We start from the raw sequence: 21,009 nt of genomic DNA on the forward strand, positions 1-21,009 counted from the left end.
CATTTGTTGGAACCGGCCTGGCACTCTCCTGGGTGTTTCCTTGTGCATTTAGGGCAGGTTGGATGCTCAACTCGGTTGCCCTGTTGGTTCCCACGGTTCCGGTCATTGAAGCGGTTATTGCAGTTGCTATGGTTATGAGAGTTGTGGTTGCTGCTGTTCGGGACTGGAGGTCTAGGTCTTTTATCAACCTCACTATTCTGCCCTTCGATAGCCTTTCTTTTGTTGTTCTCATGGAAGTTCTTGTTGCGATGGCTCTCTCTTCTAGCGGCATTATCCTTCCATATTCGATCCTCCAAATATTCAGCCTCAAGAGCTCTATCCAATACCTCTGCATAACTGGCCACATCAGCGCTGGTCATCCTAACATCCCTTGCTATCATCGGTTTGAGTCCCCTTACTAACCTCTGAACTCGCATTGCATCAGTCAGCACCACTTCAGGGGCAAACTTGGCCAATCGATCGAACTTCTGTGCATAGTCGGTAACTAAAAGGCTACCTTGAACCAGAGTTATAAATTCATCAACCTTAGTTGCTAGTACCGCTGGACTATAATACTTCTTACTGAATGCCTGGACAAACTGCGCCCAAGTCATGGTACTTGGATCATGGGTCTGTTTAGTCACGTCCCACCAAATACGTGCATCCATCTTAAGTAGATAAGCTGCGCAGGAAACCCTTTGGCGATCATCTAACTCCATATGATCAAAAATAGCCTCGACAGACCTTAGCCAATCTTCTGCCACCATTGGATCAGCTTTCCCTTCAAACGTCAGTGGGGCTTGTTTCCTGAAGCGTTCATATACTGGTTCAAACCCATAAGCTACAGGTTGTGGTGCAGGTGGTGGTACTGGCGGCTGCGGTTGTGCCACTGGTACTTGAGGTATAGGGTGCGTTTGAGATGTCTGTGGTGCTTGTCTAGCTTGCGCTAGCTCCTCATCTCTTAGTCTCAACTCTTCTCTTAACCTTGCCACCTCTGCAGCCAGGTCCACAGTTGGCATTGCTGGAGCTGCAGGTTGAACAGTTGGCACTTCAACATCAGGGATGGCCGTAGTTTCAGACCTTGTGGAGGCACCCTTTCCTCTGCCTCTACCTCTTCCCCTTCCTCCTCTTCCTCTGGTTGACATGATGAAGTTCTAAGGCAATCACAGGGAAAAATCATAAGGAAGGAACTTTGCATATCGATGGATATTTGTAAATCATGCATTCACATCACACCATTAAATTTGCAATGAAATATCCATAGTATTAAAAAATGTTTAAAATATTCCAAAATTAAACAATCCCAAAAAGTGTTTAATTAACCAAAACATATTTCCTTAAAGTCTTAGAAAATTATTACTAATCCATCTTATTTATTGGCATCCCCAAGCGACGATCACGAAATGGACTCTAGTCCTCGATGGTGGACTCGTCCCCTGAATCATAGTTGAAAATGTCCTCCGGAATGTGGTAATAGTCAGGCGTGCTTGCCATAATCTCCATCCTCGCGGTCAGACGCGGTATGGCTCGCAGTACTTCCTTAACTGCCATTTCTCCTTCCACGTCATGCACCGTCTCTATACGCTCCTCTATTTCGCCATCATCGGTCTTTACTAGCACCCACTCCAGACGACTAAGATCATATCTTGCCAGAAAGTCGCGAATCGTAAATTCCATGGTGCTAAACTTCATGTCATCTAGCACAACGTTATTCCATGATTGATGTAACTGTCGAAGAGCCTCTGGGTACAACGACAAAGCTTCACTCATTACCCAGAAGTGTTCTATGGGCCAAAGCAAGGCTCCTCTCTTATTCATCATTCTTTGTATACGATCGCATACCTCCCTCGTCCTCTTTAAAACCGCCATGCGCCAATCATCAAGATACTCGTCAAGCTCGACTTTAGGAATCGCACGGATCTCCTTAAACAATTGTTTCTTTGTTGTTCTTAACACAGGAGGCATATTTACTACAGCAGTTTAACAATAAAAAAAATTAAATAAAATAGAAGCAAGCAATAACACATAAGCAAATACTTACGACGCGGTGAAGTGAGATTTTCCCATCTTTAGCGTGTATGGGGGGGGGGGGTCCTTGGAAAACATGGACGACCATCTCTGATACCATTTGTAAAGAACGCCCTAGACTAATACTTACAAAACATTCGCATAACATAGTTTATAAAAGAATACCATTCATTATCAAAGTCTCAGGGGGACTTGTTTAAAACCATGCAAGTTGGCGCCACAAGTTTTAAAATAAAACATAGATTTTTATGCAAAGTTCAAAGAAACCAAAAATTAAATAACTGAGTCCCACTGATAATTTAGGAAAGTCTCTTAAAAACAAAACATAATTTAAATGGCGTTCTACGTTGATCGTTTTTCCGTCCATAGGATTACCCCACGCCATACACCCCATGATGAAAGAACTCCTCACGTCACCACGCGTGCCATAAAGAAATCTTATTTGCTACCTGGAAGGAAAGTAAGGGGGTGAGCTAAAAGCCCAGTAAGGAAGTACAAACAAATAAGCAAGTAAGAATACAACAAAAACAAACACTAACGTTCATCTAAAACATCATGGTATATCATAACATAATCGTAACATATCATCATATCATAACATAATCGTAACATATCATCATATCATAACATAATCGTGACATATCATCATATCATAACATAATCGTGACATATCATCATATCACAAACATACAGCATACATGATGAGCATGGATCGCTAGTTATCCATGTCACCCTATGAGGTAAACAGGAGATCTCTGGTCCTTGAATAACCTCGGCGCGTCCGCCCTAGGAGTTACGTCTCAATGTCCTTAGTAACTCGTTCGATGTATCTGACATCGAAATCTGTTTGATGTATCTAACGTCGTATTCTGTTTGATGTATCTGACATCGTAACTGGTTTGATGTATCTAACATCCATACACATATCACATTCAACATATCATCACGTTAAGGCATTCATAATTCATAACAATTCATTCATACAACAGTCTTACCATTCATAGCATAAAATCATAGAATCTATCTAACTTCTTTACCTCAGGTCCAAGCTAAGAAATTTCACAATCTTTCAACGAGCCTATATCATAATCAAAATAACATTTCTTAGGTTCATAAAATTACTATTTTGCCCTTCCACACAACTCATGTGTGCATGGGCCATGCACACGTAATAACAGTTACACAAAACATGCAATTATCGCTATAAAAGAATAATGCTCGTTTTACCCATTTTACTAGCATGATTGTTTTATAAAAACCACATAGTTGAATAATAAACATAATTTTGGACGTAAAAGTGGATTTGCATGTAACATGCATACGTGGGAACATTGCGTAATAGAGACGTTTTCAAAAACGATAATTCTACATTTCTTACTTTTATTATTTTAAAATCAATAGACATATTATATGCTTTATTTTTCTTAAAATTTCTAAGTTGATTAAATTTCTCAAAACATTATTTTATTTTAGCTCAAAAATAAAATATGTGACAAATTTCGTTCATTAATCTCAAATTACAAAGAATTAACCAAAAAGCTTGGATTTAATTAAAATGCCTATTTTTTTTAATATGTTTCTTTAGAAAAATAAATTTTATCATTGTGTTACATAAATGATGTGGGAAAATATATTTTTAAGTGTGGAAAATATATTTTTATTTAAATTATTTAAGACTTAGTTTTATGTAACAAAAATCCATATGTGACAATTAGATAACAATTTTTAACCTTTTTAAAACAAACTTTCAGCCACCATTTATTTTATTCAAAAATCACAAATAAATAGAATCTAAATATTTTTCTCAATCAAAACAAAGGAAAAATAATAACTTATCAAAATATGCATTCATACCATTAAAAATACCATTTTTCAATATTACCATAACTTAGGAAAAATAATTTATTCCAAAAACTCATCACATTCATTTTAGTGAAACTCACTTCATATTTTTCTTACAAAAATTCCAGCAACTATTTTTATCATTAAAAATCACCATATTCAATTTAAAAGCTCATATTTTCACAAAAATTCAATAAAAATTCTGTAGGTAATTATTTGAGTAAAATATCATTTTAATGAGACTTAAAATCCCCTTTTTAATTTCATATAATTAACATAACATCAAGGACATTACTTATGCATGCAAATCATCTTTTTATCAACTTTTACCCAATTATTTACAAAAAAACAGCAAGCTTAATTCCTCATGAAACTCATCTTTTATTCCAAAAATTTCACATAAAATCATACATGTCCAAAATCTCATCATACTCTTATTATATACATGATTCTAATATTACTAACATATTCACATGAAATCTTATAAAACCAATTTTCTATTCCATTGAATCTACACATGAAATCCAACAACAACAACCATGGCAATAGCATACATAAATTCATAACACCATATCTCATGAACATGCCTTTACAAAAACCCTAACATAATTCTTATCATATTTTTCTAAAATCATCATTTACCATTTACATAAATCAAAGATTACAAAGATAACCATAGCAATATAAACACAACATATATCCTCATTATAAACCCTATCAAATCCATTCCCTCAATCACACCCATGAACCCTTTTTAAACAAATCATATTCTCAAAAATATACAAGTCATAATCATCAATCCTACAATAATCAACCATTAGCATCACCATCAAAAACCTCAAAGATAAACCCATCAAAACCAATATATAGGCTAAGAAAGACCATTACCTCTCTTGATTGTAAAATCAAGAACACTTTAGCAAGAAAACCTTGTCACCTATAGAGGATTTCCAAACACCATATACCCAAAGAAAGAAACCACAAAATTAACCTTAGATTAGAGAAGAGGAGAAGATCCAAATGCACATATGTGAAACACTAGTTGATAGATTCTTACCTAGGGTTTGAAACCCTCTTCTTCTTCTCCTTCTCTTTCTTTTCTTCTTCTTCTTCTCTAGAAAAATATGGCAGCCCTTGCTTTCCCTCTCTCTAGCTCGCCTCCCTCTCTCTCTATCTCCTCTCTAGGTCACGGCCAAATGGCCTAATCTCTTCTTAATCCTCTTTTTAAATTCTCATTCCCATAAAGCCACTATCAAGAGGAAAGGGTAAGTTTCCTTTCTTCCCCATTTTCCTTTAATTCCCTTTCATTTTTCTTTTATTATAATAGATATAAAATAATAAAGGGTGATCACATTCCTATCCCAAAATAACTAGTGTCTTCAAATTTTGATTTTATTACTTAAAAAGAAATAATCATTTTCCCACTATACACGACACACTACACGTCCACACTAGCCATTTCCTTTATTTATTTATTTGTTTTTTTTTATTAACTAAAATAAATCCCATAAAGGAAAGAGTGTGTAGAAAATCTACACATGTGCACCTCATTACCATGTACTAGCACACACTAAAACACTAGAGTGCATCACTATCTACCATGCACCTTAGTGCATTCAACCAAATCTCACATAATCACATCAATTGTCACACTTATTTAAAATGTAACGCTAATAGTAAAATAAACATGTTACACAATTATTCGCTTATTAAATTAATTAACCAAACAAATAATTAACAAATTTAAATTCAAAAGATTATACCAAACAATTCTAACAATTAAATAAAATAATAAACAATCAAATAAAACAAACAACAACTAAATAAAACAACAACATTTAAATAAGACAATTCATCACACTTAACATTTAAATAAAAAATAATAATAATAATTCACAAAAATTTAAATAATCAAAAAAAAAAATTTGGTGCACTACAACTTAAGATGATCTCTGAAAATTTTGGTGCACTACAACTTAGGATGAATTCTCCAGAGTTTTCTCTCAAGATCACAAAAATTCAGTCCCTTACAATGGTGCATGACCTCTCTATTTATAGAGAAGATTTCAGAATACTATCCCACATATTTCGGGAAGTTATTCTGTATATGCAAATAAATTAAATGGCATTAAAAGCCAGCAATCCTATATACAAGGAAACGTCCCCTGAAGATCAGGGGGCGTATAACTGATTAAATAATATCCCTTGATTATAGGGGATTTATAGTAATCAATGTAGACCGCGTCTCTTATAAATGACTCATTAGGATATTCGAAGTTATTATCCTATATCACCAAGGCCCTATTCACCCAGGTTTCTTATTGACTTTCGAGCTATAACATCTTCCCGAGGCTACATGACTTCGAGCTCATACACGCGTTAGGCTCGGAGCCCTGATCCGAGGCCATCCCAAGAATAGACGTACCTCGGGGTCTGTCTTTCGAGCTTGTGAGGATCTTCGAGGCTATCATCTTCTAAGTCGTCTCTGCTTCGCCGGCTCGATGCTTAGATTTCGGACATGTTCCAGACTTTACGAGTTCATTTATTACGAATCCATCTTTCGAGGTCACAATCTTTATGGCTCAAAATCTGGGTGTAACACATAATAGTTTTTATTTAATAAATATGATATTAATGTCTACAACTACCATTTGAAACTTCCAATAAACATTAACGCTGATTGTGAAAATGATAAAATTTAAATTGTGTTTTAATCTTGTTAATAAATAATTAATTCAGAAATAACACTACAACAAAAATGAGTTTTAGGGGCGACGCATGTCGCCCCTAATAACCCGAAAAGTCGCCCCTGATTAGTCGCCCGTGGAAAAATGTCCCTGAAGGGTACATTAGGGGCGACTCTAGGGTCGCTCCTGATATTCAAATATCAGGGGCGACACAGTCACCCCTAAAAGTTGAAATGTCGCCCCAAAATTTTGAAAATTTTGAATTATTTTTTTCGATATGTCGCCCCTAATACTCTATTAGTCGCCCCTAATACTTAATTTTTAGGGGCGACGTGTGGCCCTAATACTATACTATGTCGCCCCTAATACTATACTCGTGGCATATTATCAGGGGCAACAATGTCGCCCCTAATGATTAAGTATCAGGGGCGACGTGTCGCCCCTCATACTATACTCTGTCGCCCCTAATACTATACTCGTGGCATATTAAAAATTATCAGAGGCGACACGTCGCCCATAATACTATACTTTGTCGCCCCTAATACTATACTCGTGGCATATTAAAAATTATCAGGGGCGACACGTCGCCCCTAATACTATACTCTGTTGCCATAATACTGTACTCGTAGCATATTATCAAGGGCGACAATGTCGCCCCTAATACTATTTTTTTTATAAAAAAAATAATAAAATTAATTAAATAAATATAATTTTAAATAATTATTTATCGAAATTATTATTTAAAATTTAGATAATTGAAAACAAATATATTAAAAATGAAAATATTATATTAAATATTCAAATAAGTTTATTAAAATAACAATTGTACATATTCATAATACATTAACATAGCAAATATTCATATTGTTCATAAAATTTAACAATAATTAGTAATAAAATAAACCTAGTCTCCTAAATCAACTGTCTCGTCCTCCTCCCTATTGTCTTCTTGTTGTGGTTGTTGCGGTGGCTGGGGTTGTGATTGCTGCGGTGGCGGCATCGGCCAAGGATATTGGGGAGGTAATGTGGACGATCCAGCTCCATACATGTAGGGATACGATGGCTGGGAGGACGGTGGAATCGGACACGGATAAGGTGTTGCTCCTTACATATATGGAGGTACCATATGTTGAGACGGCGCTGCCCCGTACATAGAAGGATGAGTTGGAGCTGGAGGTTGAGAGGACGAAGCCCTAGAAATATGATCACTATCAGGCACAGGCGGCATCTGAACGTTTGGTGGACGAACTGAAGGTACAAAATATTGAGTTAAGAAATTAATTTGATCAGACAATTTCTGTAGATTATTCTCCAATTTTTCTATATATTCTCTTGAATGATGAGGAGGAACTTGAGACTCGCTGGAGTGAGAGTGTTGGGTAGATGATGACCTCGACCCCGACCCCTTCAATTTGCGGCCCACTCCTCGCACATGTCCACGCCTTTGGCCTAACACTTTTTGTAGCACCTCCACCTGATCAACTGATGTCGGACTATCATTATTAGAAGCATCAGTTGATGTTTGTTGAGTTTGTAACTCAAAATCAGCTTTCAGTTTTTCCTGTTTTCAAAAAAATGTTAGACACTAACATTAAATATAACTCTATTAATATTAAAAAATATAATTCAAACTTGCATAATCTTGGCGAGCATCATCGTTCACGAAATCATTTGTTGATTTCTTCCAATGATAATCCTTCCATGACTCAATGAGGTCCGGGTTCGTCTAAAAAATGTTAGAGAACATATATTTTAAAAGAACATAATGTTGATAATATTTTATCTTTTACTTACTTTTTCAAAACGGACGGCTGCCAGCGATTTTGTACCCTGCGTTGTAGAATACTTTTGTTTCTTCCGATTTTCCTTATTCTTTATGGAGCGCGCAATAAATTGTGGACTTGTAAATAACTGACAGATCTACTTCCACTCCTCCTTGTTAACATCATTGGTTGGGTTGTTTAGAACCTTATCCCAATCCTCTGGTCCATTGTAGTGTTTCTCAAAGTGTTCATGTCTTAGTGTTTTCCTATTACGGTATCGGTCCTTCATCTCACGATCGATACCATCTAAACACTTTAAGGAATCCTCGCGACCCGCTATTTGATAATAATACTAAATTGAAAATTAAACATATTAATAATATATGTACTATATTAAAGACAAATTTTAAAAAAATATATTTAATACTATTTTTACCTGAATTATGCCAAGGACCTGATCCTTGTATTGTTTAGGCACTAATTCCCATGAACCGTAATGTCCGGGAACTTTCGTTTTAATTTGGGTTCCCACAAGGCGGACAAAAGTAGCGTGCTCGCCCCCAACAACCTTGTACGTTCGTGGGCAAAACGTTACTTCCAGTGGTTTTCCATTTTTACGCTGCCTCTCCTCTAGATCTTTTCCAATAGCTGCGCCACGACCCTTTCTCTCAGTTGGGATTCCTATATTTTTTTTAATTAATAATACATAGAATATTAGTATATACATGATAAACATATGTGAGTAAATAAAATAACAAAAAAATTACCTGAGTCGCATGTAGTCGGGATCCTAGTAGGATTCGGTGAAGGATCACCGCCAACGTCTCCACCGTGAGCTCTAGCCACATCTGCTGACATCTACTAACACGAAAGTAATTTAACCTATCTATTTTAATATTTAATTATTATTTATAATTAATTTATTGAGTATTATTTCAATTGATTAGGTAATTTGAAACATGCTATTTGGAAACGAACTTTTTATTTCTCAATATGTATAATACATTGAACACTAGATATAAAACTAAGTAGAATAGTCACTATCCTCACTAATTACATCAACATCTATCGGGCACACATCATCAGTATTATCATCACTAAGGTCGACAATTAATTCATCCTCATCTTCTGCTTCTTCTACACTGTCTGCCATATCATCTTCATTGTCATTAATAAATCCATCATCTTCTTGAACAACTAAAGAAGGTCGATGGGCCGTGTTCACTTGAGTCGCTGGTACATCAGATTGCTGAACAACCAACTCTCCGAGATCCACAGTCAAAACAAAATTCGATGAGTTGGTGTCATGTACAACATCAACATCAGCAATCATATCTGAAGCATCTGGAAAGTCCCAAACTTGCCGATGATTCACTTCTTGGACAACTTTCCAATCTCGTCCTCTAACGAGATCATCGATGTATAATACTTATTTTGCTTGACTAGCTAGTATGAACGGTTCATCTTTATACCATTCACCGCTAACATTGATACTAGTAATATTATTTACAGTGATGGTTTTCTTTTTTTTCGGATTTATATTGAACCATTTACATATAAATAATACCACCGAATAAGAACCAGTAAAAGACAGCTGGAGTATTTCTTCAAGTTGCCCGTAATAGTTAAAACCTTCTGTTCCAGCAACACACACTCCACTATTTTGTGTAATTTGATTCTGATCTCGATTGTATGAGACAAATCGAACTTCGTTCACTATACATGCTTGGTAGGAGTAAGCTAATAGATCTGACCCAGATGCTAAAGCTAGTAATTCATCAGCATCCTCTAATGACCCAAGCTGGTGCAAGTCATATATCTAATAATAAAGAAATATATTAGAATGAGAATGTAATTTGTAGTATGCAATTTGCTAAGTACAAGTTACCTTCTTATGAAACCATGAACGAAACTCTTTCTTATGTATCAATTTATGATTGGCAGCCATATCTCTTTGTTGCACCTCAGTTAGGTGTTCCCTGTTAATTAATTAACAATGTCAATATTGTTAATTAAGGAATAGATTGAACAAAGAATAAAATGAATATTAATTATGTACTAACTCTAAATACACTTCAGTTTCTGGAGAATTATCCAATATGAACCACTCAGCTTTATTCCGAGTATTTTCATCGAGGGGCACGGGAATTCCCTTACTAAGAGGACGACATTGAGATTCAAACACTGTGAGGTGTCGATTCACATACGGTGCATCTTCGTTACGATTAGGCTGATTAAATTTTGTTTCCACACCTTTGAAATACATTGAACAAAATGTCAAAGCCTCATCTGCAACATATCCTTCTGCTATAGATCCTTCAGGACGAGCTTTATTCCTGACATAGTTTTTTAATTTTTTCATGTATCTTTCAAAAGAATACATCCACCTCATAAATACAGGTCCTCCCAATATTACTTCATCAGGCAAGTGCAAAACCAGATGGATCATTATGTCAAAGAATGCTGGAGGGAAAATCAACTCCATCTTGCATAAAATAACAATCAAGTCATCCTTAGCTTTCTCCATATCAGAAACGTTCAGTGTCCTAGAGCACAATTGTTTGAACAAATTACACAATTCAGTGATGGTAGTGGATATAGATTCTGGTAAAAACTTGCGAACACCTACTGCAAGTAATCGTTGCATTATCACATGACAATCATGGGACTTCAACCCAACAATGTTTGAGTCATTGTCTGTGACTTTTTTCTTTAGATTAGAACAAAAACCATCAGGCAACTTCACTCCTTTCAAAAATTGACAAAAATCTCGCCTCTGTTCAAAAGTGAACACGTATGGAGCATGCGGTTTCATTAACCTTTTATTGGCATCCTCGTAAATCCACAACGATTCCCTAACCCCCATATTCTTTAAATCATGTCTTGCATTAGTGGTGTCCTTAGATTTATCATTATCTAACAAAGTCCCAAGAATGCTGTCGCACACATTCTTCTCAACATGCATCACATCTAGGTTGTGTTTTAACTGATTTGAACTCCAGTAATCAAGTTCATAGAAAATAATTTTTTTCCTCCAATTACTTTCCCCTGCACTTCGCTTGCACTTCACCCCCCCAAATCTGTCATGTTTACCAGACACTTGAAGCGGTAAAGCATTGACTTGATCTAAAACTTGTTGACAAGTAAACTGTTGTGGAGGATTTCTTTTCTCAACTTTGCCATCAAATTCTTTGTCCCTTCTATACTTATGATTACTCCTCAAGAATCGCCTATGACCGACATACGATGTCTTACCAATCACTCGAATGGAAGTGGTGTCTTCATTGCACGTTGGACATGCTTTATACCCTTGCCCGCTCCAACTAGACAAGCTACTACGAGCAGGGAAATCGTTAATTGTCCACAGAAGGGCTGCACGCATCTTGAACAATTCATTCCTTGTGCCATCTCTTGTGTCGACCCCGTTAATCCACAATTGTCTTAACTCATCCACCAAAGGTCTTAGAAATACATCCATGTCTTTACCCGGTGATTTTGGCCCAGGAATAAGCAGAGTTAGCATAAAATACTCTTCCTTCATGCATAGCCAAGGGGGGAGATTGTAATTCGTCAAAATCACAGGCCACATGCTATATGATAAGCTCATGTTGCCAAAAGGATTAAACCCATCAGCAGCCAAGCCTAGATGAACATTTCTAGGATCTTTTACAAAATCAGGATGGGTGGCATCAAAGTCTTTCCATGCAAACCCGTCAACCGGATGACGCATCACCCCATCTTCTATTGATCTCCCAGTATGATGCCATAACATGTCATTAGCTGTATGTCTTGAACTGTACATTCGCTTTAATCTGGGAGTCAACGGAAAGTAACGCATCACCTTGTGTGGAACCTTTTTCCCCTTCTTCTTTTCATTGACCCATCGGCTACTCCCACACACATGACATGAATCTTTGCTTGCATGCTCATTATAAAATAAGGAACAATCATATTTACACACATGGATTGATTGATATCCCAACCCTAACTTACTCAGCTTCTTTTTCGCCTCATAGTGTGTTGGGGGAATTTTATTATCTTTCGGAAATGCAAATTTTAGTAACTTCAACAATTCATCGAAAGAGTTATTTGGCCACTTCCCTCTAACTTTCAAATGCATCAACTTCGCCAAAAAGTTTAAGGATGATATCCAATCACAACCCGAATACAACTCAGCTTCAATCTCGTCGAACAACTCGTCATAATACTGTCCCATTCGACCGCCAGACACACCATCTGCTTCCTCTGCATTTGTCGGTAAGAGGAAATCATCAACGACGTCAACCATCTCGTCTACATCTTCATTCTCCTCAACTACCTCATTGGCGACACTAGCTTCCACCTCACCGTGGTAAACCCACTTTTGATAACTCTGTTGAAAACCCTTTGTCAAAGACATGAGCCTCCACTGTATCTATAGTTTGTGGTTTAACATTCAGGCACCTCACACACGGGCATTAAATTCTCCCGTCGCAGTCTACGTGTTCTTTTGCCATTCTCAAGAAGGCTTGGAGACCGTTCCAATAAGCATCACAGTTACGCTTCCTTAATGCCGTCCAACTCTTATCGAACGGCATCTACGATACAAGAATAAACAATAATTAAAACTTATTGACTATGTGTGTGTGCCCTAATCCACATTTTCACTCCACTTCTATAAGGGTAAAGAACCTATCCCATTCAGATTTGTAATATACATATAATTTAATCTACACTCTTAAAATTTTTTTGTTTATGTAAAAATTTCGGCAACACCTCCTTATAGTACTCATAAGTGGGCAGACTAAAATTAAGTTTGCCCACTTACGAGAACAAATAAGGAGACACATATTGAAATCTCTATTAACGAAACAATAAAATGAGTACTAGATCAAATTATAGGTACACAACAAATCCAAACTATCCATGCGGACACATACTGTCCTGGATAATTCGGAGAAGCATATTTAAGAGTTCTTACTAACTCAGCTTCACCGAACGGGTCTAAGGCTTTTCGTGATTGAAAATAATTAATAAAACATTATCACTAGGTGATAATATATAAAACGTCTATCCAATCTTTGGTGATCAAATTTTATCACCAAAGAAAAGCAACAAATAAAGAAATATATTTTAACACTAGATGTTTTATGATGTCTTATAAAATCTTATGATATTAAATTATAATTTTGTAATTTATTTTGAAATTATTTATCTAACTTTTAATTTATTTTTAAATTACTAAATTTGTTAATATTAAATTAAATTATAATTTTTTAATTCATTTATCTAAAATTTTAATTTATTTTGAAATTATTTATCTAATTTTTTAATTACTAATTTAATATTAAATAAAATTATAATTTTTTAATTCATTTATCTAAATTTGTAATTTATTTTGAAATTATTTATCTAACTTTTAATTTATTTATCTAACTTTTAATTTATTTTTAAATTACTAAATTTGTTAATATTAAATTAAATTATAATTTTTTAATTTATTTTGAAATTATTTATCTAACTTTTAATTTATTTTTAAATTACTAAATTTGTTAATATTAAATTATAATTTTTCACTTTATTTTAAAATTATTAAATTGTTAATATTAAATTAAATTATTTATGTAATATTTTAAATTATTCTTTAATTTATTTTGTTAATTCTAAGTATTTAATGTCTAATTTATTATATTATTATTTATTTAGTTCTCTAACTCTACCAAAATTTTGACAGCATAACATTTCTATTATAACATATCCCAAAAATTTAAAACCCTACAAAAAACACTCAGAACATTCACAATATACATATTATTAATCAAATTTAAATACTAACACATACTACAATTTTATACACATATATAAATATATCACTAAACACATCTCACTTTGTACACACATTCACATATTAATTATATTAATTAAACCAATAACATAATTAAAAAATAAATACCTTGATGCCACAAAATTATATTATACTAGTGACCGAATTTCCAAGAGATACTCCTTCAATTTCTACACAAAATCAACCCAAATAATTAAATTTAAACAAAATTAAATCAACTTAATATATATATATAAAAAAGCAACTATATATATATATTCTGAGTTGGGTTTCAGCTTACCTGGACTTCGGCGTCTGAGAGATCGGAGAGCAGACCGAGAGTGAGGGTGAGGTGAGGGTGCGACGACAGAGAGATCGAGAGTACTCTATACATAAATAAGAATATAACTCTCAAAAACATCAATAATGTCTAAAAGCAAAAAAAATCAAAATCCAATTTCTTTTAACAAAAAGTCACTTATTTTCACTAACTATATTTAATTAACCACTCACTTATTTTCTTTAGAAGGTTCACTTTTTCTTCCTCTGATTGATCTTCTGGACAGCTCTAGAATACTATTAACTCATATACGACTTCCCAGTGTGATACTCTTGTCATGAAAAAAAGAACCTGTGGACTGAAAATCAACCAAAAATCCTTATTTTTAGTAATTAAAAAGGTATCAATTTGGATAAGTTCATTCATTCTATCCAAATTTTAGTTCAAAAAAACACTCTGGATTAGTAAGTTATGAGCTCATTATGTACTGTTAATACTTCTTATAATTGTAGTAGCTTTTTCTTTCTTCTTTCCACAAGTGAATTATTTAGACCAGAAAATGCTCATTCATGCACATGCTGATCAGGGTGCACATTCTCTACTTTATTTCATCAGTAATGTCACAACATTATTTGGGCATCTTATACAATTACCAAGCATTACAATGTTCTGACAACAAAAAAAGAGGAGGTTTATGAAAGAAAAAAAAGCTCCTTTGCCGAATTTAACGTAAGGTGTGTGTGCAACACTGAAAAGGTCAGCATGTGATAGCTTTGATTACTGAACAAAGCTTAACAAGACACCAAATCTAATACTATACTATGGTCTGGTGTTCACAACTTGCTTATTAAGAAGATATATATTTATATATATTGTGTATGTATACACACACGCCCATACACATATAAGCATTATTCTAGTCACATGGAGTGTGGGAAATAGTGGAGTCCAGTCCTATCATTTATAATCTCAAGGTACACTTACTATATCTTTATATACATACATATATATATATACTAGAATAGATCAGCAAATTATGTAAGCAAAGAGAAATAACATGCAAATAATCAAAGTAAGAATCTCTTTTACATCACTTATGGTCAATGCAATGCGCACCTCTTTATTTCACTTATGCTCAATACAAAATATAATGTAAAGATAAATACATACATACAACAATATTTCTACTATGCCAACAACAAGACTAAGAACATAATATAAAAATCTATTTCAGGTTTCCAATCTGCAAGTTTTACATAAAGAAACTTATAGAAAACCCAAATATATAAAAATAGACACAAACCCAGAATATTTTTAGAGTGAAATGAGACCCAAAAAAAAATCATAATTATCTGCATAATAATATGTAAGAACTCAATCTCCAATAACAGAAAAAAAATATCCAATCACAAATTCATTCCCAAAACTTTTATATACAATCTAATAATCTTACATAATTTTTAGTAAATTTAGATCTATTCAATAAAATCAAAGCAAAAAAAAAACAACATATACATTTTTATATATATTACCTCATATAAAGAGAGGGCGGCGGGACCTGCAAGGAAAAAATCAAAACATTTTCAACAAAAAAGAAAAGAATAAAACAAAACAAATATAAATGAGAAAGAGAGCAGAGGAAAACTATATATATATATGTGTGTATCACCTGAAATAGAGAGCGCGACAGGAGATGCAAGAGAAGGGGGAAAATTAAAACTTTTTCAACAAAACAAATAAACCTATATATATATATATATATATTTATATGTATAGGAAAAAGCTATTCAGGTGAGGATATATACGAGAAAGACGCTGAGAGTGAGAGAGAGGAGCCGTGGGTCACATAAGAACAAATAAAATAAAAACAGTTGTGGATCTTACCTCATTTGAGAGAGCGGAGGAGAGAGTGATAACTGGAAGACATAGAGGCGAAGGGGGAAAATTTGAGAGGGAGGAAGATTTGGAAGAGAGAGAGGCTAGAGGCGGCAAGGTTCTGAGGAGTAGAGAAAATATGAGGGAAAAAAAGGGGTTTTGACAAAAAATATTTGGCAAAAGGCGCGTATAATTGGTGCCTCTCCGAAAAAGCGCATAACGACGAATTTGTCATGCTATTTTTTTTTTATAAAAATGAAATTACAAATAATTTATTAATTTATTTATATTTCAAAAAATATAATATATGTAACATTAATTAATAAATATAGATATGTATATGTATATGAATGGATCATAGAGAGAGAAAGTCGACCAAATGAACAAATCTGAGCACAACAACGCAAACGCATATTCAAATTTGGCTGAGAAATTCAAAATTCCATAATATTTGGCTGCCTAGTTTACCTCAGAGAAATCGGAAGAGACTGTGTGATCGCTTGGTTCTTACAGAAGCTGAGTTCGGTGGGGTCGTTAGGGAGAGAAAGCCGAGAGCTGAGTTCTTGCAGAGGCTGAGTTCAGTGGGGTCGAACGGATCTAGAGGGCTGAGTGTGAGAGAGGGAGACTTACAGAGGAGAGACTTACGGAGAGAAGGTTGGGGTTTGGGGTTTGGGGTCTGAGAGGATATAGTGAGACCCAATTTTCGTTTGGTGTTTGGAGGATTTGGGGTTTGGGGTATATAGGATATTACAGTGGGAAAAGCACATTTTGGGGGGTTGTAGATCGACTAATATTGATCTTGAGTAGCATAAATCAATCGAAATTGTGAATGAAAGTTTACAATATGTGGGAATGTGGAAAATTTTGAAACTTAATTGCCAACAAATAAGAGTATAAATCCTGTAAATTTTTTGGTAGAAAAAGATAGTGATCGAGGTAGAATGACATATGAAATTATATTATTACATTAATTATCTCTTTAATTAAAATTTTAAGATGGCATATATGTAAGTTTCACTATAAATAATATTGTTTCCATGATTACAATAAAAATTGTGACTAAAAATATATTTAAAAGTCCGTAGCTAAAAGTATTAGCAACAAAAATAATAATTTATTGTGACTACATATATTTTTGCTCAAGGAAAAATTGTTACTGTATAATACTTTCAGTCACAAATAATTATTTGTTAAGATTAAAAACGACATATAGTCATAAAAAATTTATGTTATGACAAGAAATCATCAATGATAATTTATGTTATGCATGGCAGGTGGGTTCCTTAAAAACCGACCTGCCATGCTTCTCTTTGACTAACATGATAGGTCGGTTCCTTGAATACCGACTTATGAACATATATTAAGTCGGTTTCTGCAGAACTGACCTACCATGACCGATGCCTGATGTCCAGATTGTAGTAGTGATTGGCCGCGGCCAACATGATCTCCTGGTCGCGGCCTCCGCGCGAACATGACCCAGAATATGACCCGTGGCCGCGGCCGTGCGACAAATTTTTCTTTAAAATTTAAATTTTAAATGTAAGTATTGGGGGCTATAAAAGGGATTAGGGTTAACTTTTATCATAACTTTGGATTGCGATTTTTAGAGGCTAGAGCAGCAGAGGAGGAGGAAAAAACATCATCATCTATATTCTTCAATCTAGTTTTTCATTCTTCTCAAAACACTTTTATTTTCATTGAATATTTATGTTTATGAATATGAAATATGATTATGGAGTAGTTTTCTTTATAGTTAGGGGTTATTTCAAAACCCTAGACATGATATCTTGAATGCATTGGTGAATTTTTTTTTTTATTCCCTTATATTAAATTGCTTCTATTTTTCTATTTGAATGTCATGGATCTTGTAAAATCTTGTTTAGATGGCCATTCTATAATAATTTTAACAAATGGCAAAAATTTCAAAACATCAGGGGCGACTCATACCAATATCAGAGGCGACTAATGATGTGTCGCCCCTGATTGTAGAATATTAGGGGCGACATATAGTCGCCCCTAATAATTTTCACAAGTGACAAACATTCAAAACATCAGGGGCGACTCATACCAATATCAGGGGCGACTACTGATGTGTCGCCCCTGATTCTAGAATATTAGGGGCGACATATAGTCGCCCCTAATAATTTTCACAAATGGCAAAAATTTCAAAATATCAGGGGTGGCTCATACCAATATCAGGGGCAACTAATGATGTGTCGCCCCTGATTCTAGAATATTAGGGGTGACATATAGTCGCCCCTAATAATTTTCACAAGTGGCAAAAATTTCAAAACATCAGGGGCGACTCATACCAATATCAGGGGCGACTAATCATGTGTCGCCCCTGATACTAGAATATTAGGGACGACGTGTCGCCCCTAATAATTTTCACAAATGGCAAAAATTTCAAAATATCAGGGGCGACTCATACCAATATCAGGGGCGACTAATGATGTGTCGCCCCTGATTCTAGAATATTAGGGGCGACATATAGTCGCCCCTAATAGAGTCGCCTCTAAAACCAATATTTCTTGTAGTGTAAACTATTCAAATTCTCCCAAATATTGATCATCTTCTAATTTCTCAAAATTGATAAATAATAATACAAATTTCTTTCTTTTACACAACTTGATTGAGAATAACAAAATTAGGGTAAAGATCATTGTCCCTAGTACTATATTCCTCTACTTGAAATGAACTCTCGAACATCTTTCAATAATTTTGCTCTATTCTTGTTGAAATTTGAGCATGCAATCCACGAAGCTATGTGACACCTTTCTTCATTAGAGTCGAACTACAATAGTGAAAAAAACTCAAGAATAGTATGATCAGAACAAAATTAAAAAAAAAAAAACTTAGTATGAAATCTACTTACCACAAAAGACCGCGAGTCGAGCTTACAACTATTCATCATAAATAATATGACAAAGACTTCACAATCGTACAAATTTTGTTGTCTAGGGACATTTCTACCACGAACTATACCAAAACTAGCAAAGTTGAAACTACCAGGTTTCCTTTTGATCTGATTCTCCAAGAACAAATCTAGATTGTGTAGCTGCATTTGCACTCTAACATCAGAATTTATAAATTTAAAATTTATAAAAAAGTAATATATTCAACCAATAAAAACTTACAATATCAACAATCTTAGATGACTGTAATAAAAGATTCTTTTCATCGGCAAGTGAGTCCCAAACTTCTACTTTTTTTTCTTTAAGTATCACCCGTGCAAGAATGAAGTGTCTTACAAGCAACATAGGAATATAAATCTACAAGTATAATTGTTGTTAGAAATTACATAATAAATAGATGCTTAAAAATATATTCAACATAAACCATTAGAATTATACTTCATTGCAATGTTCGAGGGAGCCCATAAATCTTTCTTAGTAATGCATTTTCCTCCAAATTTGATGTAGTGGTAAATTGGAGTAGGAGTCGGGTAGTAAGTATTTCTATTGTCATAATTAAAAAAAAAAAATTAACTTCACAAACATGAAATATGTTTTGACAAAAAAAAAAAAACAACAAAAAACTCACCATATTTCGAGCAGGAAGATACCAATTCTTACACTCTTTACCCTTCTTCAACCTCTCATCCTCAGTCAAGAATGAAGAAACCATAGTAACAATCTGCATTTACCAAAAAAAAAAATTATAACGGTCATACTAAAATTATTAATATATACAAATGAATTACCTCAGTCTCCAACTCCGTTTTAGGTCCAAGATACCGGAAGTCGGACCGTCGTAGAAAACTAGACTCACTTTCAACTATAATTTCCCTAGGATAGATACAATAATATACATTAAAATATATTGAAAAAATGACAAAAAATATATACATTAAGATAGAAAAACTTACAATTGATCAGAGTTTGAGAAAATGTATTCTAACACTTCCCTATCTTTCGGTCTTAAAGTATTACCGAGTTTAAAATGTTCAAAGAACACAACATCATCTTGACTAATAACATGGTTTTTTAAAAATAGTGATTGTGAGGCCTTTTCGTTAATGGATTCACATGTCAATTTTTTCTTCTTCTCATATCTACATGGAATTTTATCTTTGGCTTGTAAATCCAGTTTAATAGAGTATAGTTCATCTCTCAACTCTTTCAACTCGTGTTCAATTACTATCCTCCATTCCATTTCTGATTCTATCACGAAGTTCTATACAAAAAAATTGATGAAGATTATCACTATGTAAGAAATATTTTTGAAAAATAATAATATGTTTGAAAAATTTACATGATGAAATTTTCAAAACTTTAAAATTCCTCACAATTTTAGTTTATTGAAGAAAAATGAACTACAAAATAATTTGTAATAATAATGTTTTAAAATTTCTTTTATAAAATAGGAAATTTTTAAAACCCTATAACCTTCAATGTAAATTTATAAACCTAATAGTTGATAACTAAGAAGTTTGAATAATTTCAAATTTTACAATGGGAGAAAAAAAATGATAATTTGTATGTAAAAATAAAGAAATCACATGAATGATTGAAAATCTTGCAACAAAAACTATGAAAAATCTAGAGTTTTTTCATAAAACATTTTTAAAAAAAATTGTTCTTGTGAGATTTTACTAGACAAGTTTTTCAAGAGAAATAATATTTAATCATTTTTTTGAATTTCAAATCCTACATGACAAATAAAACTAACTTGGAATTTAAAAAAAAAAAAAAAGATCTAGTAGTGAATTTCGAAATATGAAATTGGTGAAATAGATGATAAATTGTTTGT

At 33.9% G+C, this 21,009-nt stretch overlaps 1 protein-coding gene across 7 annotated transcripts; it reads right to left on the reverse strand.

The window, feature by feature from the left end:
* Positions 1–1,218: 1,218 nt before the first annotated feature.
* Positions 1,219–16,446, reverse strand: LOC133803256 (uncharacterized). Of its 7 annotated transcripts, XR_009877846.1 has the most exons (8): positions 16,267–16,440; positions 15,915–15,940; positions 14,616–14,740; positions 14,404–14,488; positions 14,232–14,293; positions 9,067–9,157; positions 8,736–8,980; positions 7,307–8,651 (listed from the first exon to the last, which is right to left on the reverse strand). XR_009877846.1 is itself a non-coding variant. In XM_062241228.1 (6 exons), exons 1-3 carry the CDS (start codon positions 12,696–12,698, stop codon positions 9,729–9,731), a joined length of 2,817 nt encoding a protein of 938 aa, XP_062097212.1. In that variant the 5' UTR covers positions 12,699–13,455; the 3' UTR covers positions 7,307–8,097; positions 8,331–8,651; positions 8,736–8,980; positions 9,067–9,728. The 7 variants fall into 7 exon arrangements, 3 of the variants coding, with proteins under 3 accessions (XP_062097212.1, XP_062097211.1, XP_062097210.1); XR_009877847.1 differs by lacking the exons at positions 7,307–8,651; positions 8,736–8,980; positions 9,067–9,157 and adding exons at positions 10,104–10,118; positions 10,188–10,278 and having other exon boundaries at positions 16,267–16,446; XR_009877849.1 differs by lacking the exons at positions 7,307–8,651; positions 8,736–8,980; positions 9,067–9,157 and adding an exon at positions 1,219–1,949 and having other exon boundaries at positions 16,267–16,442.
* Between the last annotated feature and the right edge of the window lie 4,563 nt (positions 16,447–21,009).

The sequence above is a fragment of the Humulus lupulus genome, chromosome X, assembly GCF_963169125.1.
Source record: "Humulus lupulus chromosome X, drHumLupu1.1, whole genome shotgun sequence".
Lineage (NCBI taxonomy): Eukaryota > Viridiplantae > Streptophyta > Magnoliopsida > Rosales > Cannabaceae > Humulus > Humulus lupulus.

What these genes read in the sequence shown, in the direction of transcription:
- LOC133803256 (XM_062241228.1), bottom strand. Translation starts at nt 12,698, where the DNA reads ATGTCTTTGACAAAGGGTTTTCAACAGAGTTATCAAAAGTGGGTTTAC. An exon ending in GAAACTGAAGTGTATTTAGA is followed by an intron (nt 10,279 to 10,362) that starts GTTAGTACATAA and finishes ATTAATTAACAG; the next exon opens with GGAACACCTAACTGAGGTGC. An exon ending in GTTCATGGTTTCATAAGAAG is followed by an intron (nt 10,119 to 10,187) that starts GTAACTTGTACT and finishes CTTTATTATTAG; the next exon opens with ATATATGACTTGCACCAGCT.